The sequence below is a fragment of the Lolium perenne genome, chromosome 5, assembly GCF_019359855.2.
Source record: "Lolium perenne isolate Kyuss_39 chromosome 5, Kyuss_2.0, whole genome shotgun sequence".
NCBI classification, from domain to species: Eukaryota; Viridiplantae; Streptophyta; class Magnoliopsida; order Poales; family Poaceae; genus Lolium; species Lolium perenne.
Genome location: NC_067248.2, coordinates 116,453,053 through 116,462,294, shown reverse-complemented (window position 1 = coordinate 116,462,294; position 9,242 = coordinate 116,453,053). Strand labels below are relative to the sequence as shown.

At 43.1% G+C, this 9,242-nt stretch overlaps 1 protein-coding gene across 1 annotated transcript; it reads right to left on the bottom strand.

Annotated features, from left to right (window-relative positions):
* Window positions 1-386: 386 nt before the first annotated feature.
* On the bottom strand, window positions 387-2,379 carry LOC127299711 (chaperone protein ClpC1, chloroplastic-like). Its single transcript, XM_051329735.2, has 3 exons — window positions 2,263-2,379; window positions 798-887; window positions 387-557 (listed from the first exon to the last, which is right to left on the bottom strand). The coding sequence occupies exons 1-3, from the start codon at window positions 2,356-2,358 to the stop codon at window positions 501-503; spliced, it is 243 nt and encodes an 80-aa protein (XP_051185695.2). The 5' UTR covers window positions 2,359-2,379; the 3' UTR covers window positions 387-500.
* Between the last annotated feature and the right edge of the window lie 6,863 nt (window positions 2,380-9,242).

Here is a 9,242-nt window from a genome sequence, read left to right as displayed (position 1 = left end):
GGAGGACGCCGACCAGGCCGCCCCGCAGGCCCCGCGCCGAGGGCAACCGCCGCCAGAGCAGCCGCGACCTTGGCAGCGTCGACGAGCAGCCACCACCGCAGCCCCCCGCCCGAGCCCGTCGGCTCGGCATCCTCCAGCCCCGACCGCCATCGCCCCCACGAGCTGGTCCTCCACCGCGCGCCCAGGAACTCCCCGACCACCTTTGGCAGCGGGGTGCCGCCACCGCCGCGGAGGAGGCCGCCGGTGGCAGTGGCAGGGGAGGCCCAGGCGGGGCGGAGCTTTGGCGGCGCTAGGTTTCGCCCCTGGCGGGGGAACCAACATTTGCAAGCAAAATCTAACTTATAGAAACTAACTTGCAGAATCCAACATTTGTCTGCGACCTGCAATCACATAGCAGACTCTAACCAGGAGTGACCCAAATCGAAGCATCTAACTGGAAATTATTCCTTGAACACCTTATTTTGTTTACAGATTTAATCATTTCCTTGCTCTTGTCAATACTAGTAGTTACTTGATCGAGCCTTCATCTCCATCTCCTCATCTCTTAATTTCCCAGCCTGTTAAGAAACAACAACATTAAGATAACATGGAAGAAACAGCAACAGTTATTTCTTGTTACAATACAATAGAAAAAGGAAGAAAAGGCTGGCTTCTACTAGATTTGCGAGGTATCATACAATACAATGTACAAACAGCCAAATCAACTCATACGTTGCATGTAAAACAATCTTACTAAAGCAGACCATTTAGGAACCTTCATATAAAACTCAGAGCATATCTACAAAATAATTGTATACCTTCTCAAAATCTTGGCCACGCAAAGCCTCATTCTTGTCCTTTGTTATCTGGCAAAGTTTTTTGTCCAGCTCCTTGGCTTCATCAGGGAGCTGTAACATAAAGGGGTCAATGGTTAGATAGAAAGTCAATGTGCTCCCAAACCCCTCCTTGGACTTGACAAGGAGAGGCCGCGGGGCATGGCGGCGGCGGCGGCCTCTCCTTGTTGCCGCGCTGGGACGGCGACCGGGATCCCTCGACGCTCGCTGCGGCCGGTCGGATTTGGTGATGGGCGGCGGCGGCCAGACCTCTGCGCGACGGCCAGAAGCGGCAGCCCCTTGCCTTCCGCCGGATCTTCACCGCAGCACGCCGGAGGGGCTGGTGGCGGGCAGCGGCCAGGCCATGATCTGCGCCACTTTCCCCCCGCCTCTCGGCCGTGTGTGGAGGCGATCTCGGGTTTCTCTCGCGCCACGAGGTCGCCCGGGGCAGCAGCCTTGGGTACGACGGTGGAGGTGGCCATCTTCTTCGTCGGAGAGGGTCGGCCTGCGGTTGGTGGTGGTTGATCCATCGATCTATCACCACTTTCCGGCGGCAAGATGGAGGAGCTTGGAAGCCAGCGTCGGTGTCGCCGGTGGTGGGTTGGAGTGGCCAGCCCGGGATGGTCGCCGACGTGGGGGTCCGACCTGAATAAAGGCGGCGGTCCTAGGGCCTCTCTTGCGTGAAGAGGAGGACCTACCGGAGGCCTGGACTCGTGATTTGGCCGGATTGTTGAGTTCCGGAAGGCTCCGCCGATGAATGTAACAGTGCTTTTGCCTGGAGTTTGTTGGATCGGAGGTATTCGGTCGTGCGCACCCATGTTTTTATTCCGACCGATTGGTTCTGGAGGGAGCGGCGCGAAGCTCTTTTTCTTTGATTGACATCAAGTGACTATGGATCCATGATGAAAGTCGGAAGAAGAGAATTTCATGAAGGCCAGAGGGGAGGACTAGCTAAGGGAGGTTCAAGTCTTTGTGATGTTGAGGGACTTCCTTGGTGTTTCGGGCTTCACAGCTGCGGTATGAAAGTGGGGGCGACAACACAGGTGAAGTGCAGAGTCCTACCTTTCAGGGTGAAAACCCAAGGTCTGGCCTTAATTGGTTGTGCCTGGCAATATCCTTGGTGGATGCATTTGTTTTGAGAGTGGAGACTAGTCTGTAATTCAGGTGTTGTCTTGGCGGTGGATGTATTGCTGTTGTTAGGCCCGAGATACTGTAGCGGGACTTTTATTTCTTAGTTTTCTTTTCTTGTTTTTGGCTGTTTGCATCCGTAGTGCCATTAGGGTGGTGCGTTGTTGCAGAGGCTGGGTGTAATTGGTATCTTCTTGATATTAATATATTCCCTTTATCGAAAAAAAGACAGAAACAATGCCGTGAAGTGGCTCGCCGCAATCAGGAGCTTGGAGCTCTCGAAAGATTTTTGTTAGTTTGTAATAAGGTTTGCTTTGGGCACCTCTGTCCATTTGCCTGAATCAACTTCATCATTTTCACTTATCTTCTTTCCCTTGTTCTTTTTCAAAACAACAGTTGCCTTTAGTATCACAGCCATGATCTTTACATTTGAAGGAAACTTTTCTATGCATGCAACATACATTCAGTTACCATCAGATATTTGAAGTGCAAAGCACTTCTGAACCTATTCAATTGACATTGCATGGCAGAGCAGAGTATAGACTATATAGAGGTTGGGGAGATTAACAACATTTTCCTGACACATGGTCGTGTTATCAAAGCTCTAGTTGATTACTCTGAACATGTCATATAAAGCTAACTCTAAGGGCATTCTCCTGGGTGCAGTTATTCTAACAAATACTTGGCAGAAAGAGCTTAATGTTACCCTATCTATTCGTTTCAGAGATAGCAACTGACAAGATCAATGCGAGATTCATTGGAAAGGGAAAACCAAGATTTGCATTATTGCTAAATATAGGCTTATGTATATTTCTTGGAAGAAATATTAGCATATCAGGAAGCCTTACATAACACTAATAACACAGTTTCCAAGTCAACCTAACAATAATGGTCATAAGCTTGTTTTCAATCGGCCAGAAGAGTTAACGCAATACAAACTGGAGAAAATTGCAGTGACATGGGCACACACGATTATGCACCTTTAGCCCTTGACATATGAACAACAAAACATGTCCTTAACAGGACTGATTCCAAGGCATCTTGTACTAAAAAATGTGTTAACCGGACTCCGGAAACTTCTAGGAAAAAACTTCTCGATGAAAATCGACGAAAAATCATTCCAAGTGAGAAAATGGCTAAGGGTTTTAAATAGCCGGCTATAGACTATAGTAGCAGCCTGCGAAAACGGCTAGACCCGCTATAGCCACCTTTTAGCGGGCCAATGCACTTAGCCACACCTCTCTGAGGGGCTATAGCTGGCTATTTTAAAAATTCATGCAAAAAATATGGGGAAGACATATCTTTGTTTTCTCTTTGAATAATCCATTCATATTTAAGACCGTGAAACTTAACAGGGTGTTTTTATAGCCTAACTTGCTCTTCTTACTGTCGAATCCAGGTGAACCAAAGGATGATGAGAACTCCATTCATCAAAGAATTGTACTTTTAGATTTATAGCCATAAACAAGGTTCGTCTGCGTGCAATTTTGGTATATTGAAATGCTAAAGGTTATGCATCCTATACTCACCCAGTCTCCTATATGTCTTTAGAAGTGCTAGCAGCAAGTCAGAAAAATGATATATACATTCCAATAGAACGCTACCTCCAAGAGGAAGCTAAGATCATGGTACATCTAAAATTTTGCAATTAAACTCATATTATATTTGTTCATATGAACTGAACAAGATTTATTTGTTATCTCTTGTTTCAAAGCTAACTTTTTTCACTCAGGTCTCGATATAAGAATTTGAAAAGCCCAGGAGCTGACCTGGAGAATAGGGATAAGGTTAATTAGCTTGTCTATAAACACTAGTTGATACCCCGCGCGTTGCTGCGGGCATTAGGGATGATTTTTTTCAGCATGAACAATTGTGAAAAAAGTTCTCTTATGCATATTGCTATTTACTTAGATATGGTTGCTTTGTTCATTCAACTCTTGATTGTCAACCGGCTAACTCATTTTGTACACACATTGAAGAGAATCTTGCAAAGTACATTGGATTCACTTTTGATGTGAAGTTATTGTGTGGCCTCAACCTATGGAGTACCATCCAATATTCATGTCGTTATTGTTGGCGGTTTACTTTCACTGTTGGAGAACAGTTATTGGTAAAGCGTTCGACATGGAGAACACATAAGAGCTCATCATAATCGTTACATAATAATGATGTTGAGGGTTTTGTCCTCTAGGGCTGAAGCACCGCGCATTACCGTGACATAGTAGGAAAATTTCAGATATAAAATCTACATGGACAATCGAGCAAGAAGAAATATCATATATTGCAGTTAAAATACCAACACAATGTTGAATACACACAATCAAAACTACTTATTAAATCTGGTTGGATCTTATAAAGAAGAAACGTTTCACGGAGATATCATGCATTTACATGTTTATAAAAAAAATCATGCATTGATAACATGGAATGAGTTGACTCTTTCAATTTAAATGAATCAAGAAGAGATCATCATATATGTAGTCACTTGATTGTCAGTTGGTACAATGGTATAGGAAATTCTCTGTCAACCTCGGCACATATACTGGGAGATCATGGTAGGGAATGATTTAGTACTGCTTGAGAATCATAGTAGAACCTAAAATCTAAGGAAGATCTGGTATAAAAAATGGAAAGGTTCTTCTGTATTGCACAGTAATGTGGCTTGCTCTCCTTTCGGGTTTTATCTCTTTTTTGCCATAAAAAACTAATGTATTTGCTGGAATCCTAAACATACCGTGCCATACATGAAAGAAAGAGTTGGGCTTTGCTCATGCTTGTCTGGGAGCTTTAATTTATTTCCTAATGATATGATGCTGGAATGCCCAAACCGCATGTGAGGCTCAAGATGAAGCCACACCTATCTTATATCTTATATTTACTAATTGGAGACTCCCATCCAGCCACCACAGTAATTCTGGAGGCTATAAAGTTTTATCCGTTAGATTAAAAGTTAATTTTATGTGAATCGTTGGATGCCGCACTTATTCTCTCCCACGCCCGTGACTTTTTCCTTCCAATTTCCTCCCGAAAACACATCTCTAATCAATGGCCTCTACTCCGATCTAGCTGGACGAGATTGATCTGGTGGATATGCATGCAGTCTTCCTACCCGAGGCCTCCTCGCATCATGCAGATTGTATGTTCTTGCCGCAGTAGCGAGCGACCATCTCCGGCCGGCGTTCGACGGTGATGCTCAACTTAGCTAATCTGGCAGGTTTTGAGTATGTAATGCGATCTTATATTTTCAGTACTAATCTCCTTTGTTCTAAGATTGAGCATCTAGCTGTTTTACTTCTGACCGAGAAATTCCCTAGATGGTCGTCGGCCGAGGCAGCTGACTAGCAGATCCGCAGATATATCGATCGTAATTTGTAGTGCAAAGTATGTGTGTCTGCCGTCGTCAGCAACTACGGTGTGGTCCTACCATCCGTACAGAAGCCAGGTGCTAAGCATATAGCAACGATGATAGGATCGCAAGCGGCCGCAACGCGTCGGAAGGCCGACAGAATCAGCGCCCAGCTTTGTGAGGCAGCCAAGGCACATGAATTTTCTTAGTTAGTAATTGCTGCTCGACCAGCTCCAATTGATCATGTATGTTTTAGTTCCTTCTCTCCTAATGAAATTATTACATGCATGTAGGCCTACGAAGAGGTCTCAAAGCTATATCCATCCTCCAACGCATTGCCCGATGATATTTTTGCTCCAGGTTGCCGAAGGACGCTGCCAACGTGGCTGTTGAGGCTGACTACACCCAGCAGTTTCTCACTGAATCAAGAAGGCATCAGTTCAATAATATAAAGCAGGCCAGTGAGAAGCTATTAATCCCCCTATTTCTGAACGTCTATGAAGCAATATGACGGCGATCTGAACAATCCTTGATCTGACCCACTTTTTATTCATCGGCAGGTCAACATTATCTACATGTAACCCCGAGTCCCAACTGATGACTCCACTAGCATTCAAAGTCGACATCTCTTCAGTAAGCATCCATGTGCGCTCTAAAGTTTATATCTATCACTTTCCCCCTATACCGTGATGAAACAACTAATTGATAAAATATTATTAACTGAAAACACCATACTTGCGGATCAACGTATGCATATTTTGGTTCAGGTACCGCCTATATTTGCCATCAATCCCGACAGACCATATTACCATAATAATACTATTGATTATTCTGTTAATTTTACATACATGAAATATGCACTAAATCATGTCTGGATGCTCTATATACTCCAGACTAACAATGGATGAAATATGGTAGCCATATCTTGAAAGCACCGAATTCCAACAATTTCCCTCGAAGAACCTCAGCATATCTTTTCCACCCAATGATCAAACTACAATATTTAGTGTCTTTATAACTTATTTATATAGTGCATATAGTACATGCAAATTAAATTTGCCATTACTGGGCATATCCACTCTTTGCAATAACTACCGGTTGGAATATTGCAAGTACGTATGGAAATAAACATAATAGAAGGAAACAACAGTTTCACACGTAAATTACTGCAAAATAATAATTTTAAAAAACAAATTCAAAAAATATCAATACTTGCATCTAATGTTGTGGACATAAATGTATATTCATTACATAATTATTAAAATTATTATGTCATCTATACAAGTAATAATAATAACACATGAAAGAGGATTATTCATTCTTGAGGATGTAATCAAAAATAAGGAGCTTAACAATTATCTTAATTAGTTTCCCATGGATAAATGCTTTCGATGACATTAATACTATGAAAAATCAACATGAAGAAATCATACTATAGTCTTTATAAAATACAACAATTTATATAAATTATTATTATGAAACATTAAATAGCTTAAGCATAAAATATATTTATACAATGTGATAGTAAAGGGAAATAGCATGACTCAACTGATTTGAAATGTTACAACATCGCCAAATAAGCCTTATCAATTGGGATGCATGCATGCGCAATGAATAAACGACATCTACAATCATATTTTTAAAATGGTATCAGAAGTATATTAAGTTTCTTCTAAATATTCTTTTGAGTTATTAATTTTCTTCAAAACACCAATATTTTTGATTTTTTCAATGTTGCTACCCGTGCCCGGGCACGGGTTGACGACTAGTTTATAGTAATCCATTAACTATGTGCAGATGAGTTCACGTGAAGATTTGGCCAGTGAAAGAGGCAACACACCCGGCACTTAACCGAAATCTTATTTTCTCAATCGCACACATTATGATGATGTCATTAGTTGGACGGACATCACAAATATACCTGAGGCCATGGACACTGCAGCACTATTTCCAACAAATCTTGGTTTGGCTGCCCGTCCTCTACTCTAGCCACACCGAGCAATGCTGCAAATCAAATCTTGGTAACAATTAAAAATAATTAGAGTGCACTATTGAAAGGAGAGCAAACTCGTATGGAGAGTGAGTGGGAATTTAATTTTGGGAGATACCATGCGATACTGCCGCCGTATTAGCAGACTCGCCGTGCCACCAGAGGATGAGATGAAGGAGCAGCGTCGACTTGCCTCTGGCCCCTCACTGGTAACTTTCATCGTGGTCGATGTCACACTGACGTAGCGATCGCTAGCTCCGCACCCAGCCATTCTCCCAATTCCCAAAAGACCAGAGCCTATTAGAGCAGCAAAACGGTGCAGACATGTGGTGACCCTGCATACCACTGCATGTTATAGTATGCCAGTTGTTGATATAACATTCACGAAGTACCAATCCGCAAATATTGAATCCCTCAGAGTAGTACAACAGAACATAGCAGGTCCATAACTCATTCATTTATTATTACAAGCAACATATACATATCATCTCGGAGCTCCTCTTGGGTCCTAAGAGGGATACTCCTGGGTTCGAGGCGAACCCAACTTAACTTACAATATAAGAGTCTTAATAGGTGATACATTTATTCCCTCGAGCAGTTAAGTACTTAGAGTTCGTACTGCTCGGATACTACTACTACTTGGTCGGTCTAGGCTTGCTCTCCTCCGGAATCCTCCCCGGTTCCGTAGACTATGAGATAGTCTACACGTTCAACACCTCCAGAGAGGCCTGGTTCTTCATAGCCGATGACTTCGGCTCCTTCAGGGTTGTCGTTGTCCTCCTCCAGATGGTTCAGACAATCTAAGCAGGGGATTTAAGAGTGGTATGAGTACGAGCGTACTCAACAAGTTCATTATAGAAAAGAGGTGTTTAATGCACTAGCTACGATATAGACCAGAAAGTCTAATACCAATGCAGGTTTTCATAAACATTTCTTCAAGAGGTTGCTTTTATTCCAAAGAACTATGTCCGTCAGCCTTCACCGGTTTACTAGAACTTCATGGAGTTCCTTTCCGGCCGCGTTCGCAGTTCCAAATCCCGGAACAGGGAGTGACAGGTCACGATTCTTTACACTCTGCAGAGGTGTGTTGCTTTACCCATAAGAGATCTTAACCTTGGTGCCAACCGGGCAGCTTTCCCGTCCACACTTCCTTCGGTGTGAGGCCCGGTATAAGGTCATAGCCAATCATATTCCTCCGCTACCTCGCACACCCACCCTTTTGTAAGATTGTCTTCCCCTATATCTATGGTGAGACCGACCCAGGCATTTGTTCTCCCTTATACCGATAAGGTAGACCGTTCCGAACAATTTGTATGCCCTGCCCTATCAACCATAGATAGACCGTTCCGGACACCTTACAATCCATCATAGACCGCATTACCGTGGGGACTTTAGGCTTCCCCAGCCCACCGCTTGTCCCTCAGGATACAAGTGTCTACGGCAAGCGCATCCGTTGATGTACAAGAGGTGGAAATACGATTGACTATTCCGTCCCACTCCAGATCTTATGGTTAACACGGGTATTACGGCACAAGAATCACTGGACGACATTTGTTGTTTAATCCTAGATGGATATAAACCCTTGCAATGGAACCTCCACCATATCAACATAATCCATGGTTCCATTGCCCACCACTTAGTCATATTCATAGTTAAGAAAATAGTGGTTTTGCTTTTTATGCAATAGTGATAAACATAGTACTTTGCAAGTAATTTGGTAAAAATACTCAAATGACATGAGCAAGTGATGAACTTGCCTAAACACTGCAAAGTGTTGCAGTTGGATGGTGTGGACTGACCCTTGTCCTCTGTTGCTAAAAAATAGCATCATTGTCCGATAAGGGCAATGGTTAAAGAAGCAATTATGCATGATTAAGCTTTTAGGGTTGTTTCCCCCTTCCGGTGTTTTTATCATTTCATGTGAGAGGTTAATACTAAGAATGATTTAGGGATATCCTGTTTATGT

Excerpts from the sequence above, each read along its gene's own strand:
- LOC127299711 (XM_051329735.2), bottom strand. The coding sequence starts at position 2,358 with ATGGCTGTGATACTAAAGGCAACTGTTGTTTTGAAAAAGAACAAGGGA. Across the intron at positions 888-2,262 it reads ATTCAGGCAAATGGACAGAG|CTCCCTGATGAAGCCAAGGA; the intron begins GTGCCCAAAGCA and ends TTTATGTTACAG. Across the intron at positions 558-797 it reads GTGGCCAAGATTTTGAGAAG|GCTGGGAAATTAAGAGATGA; the intron begins GTATACAATTAT and ends GTTTCTTAACAG.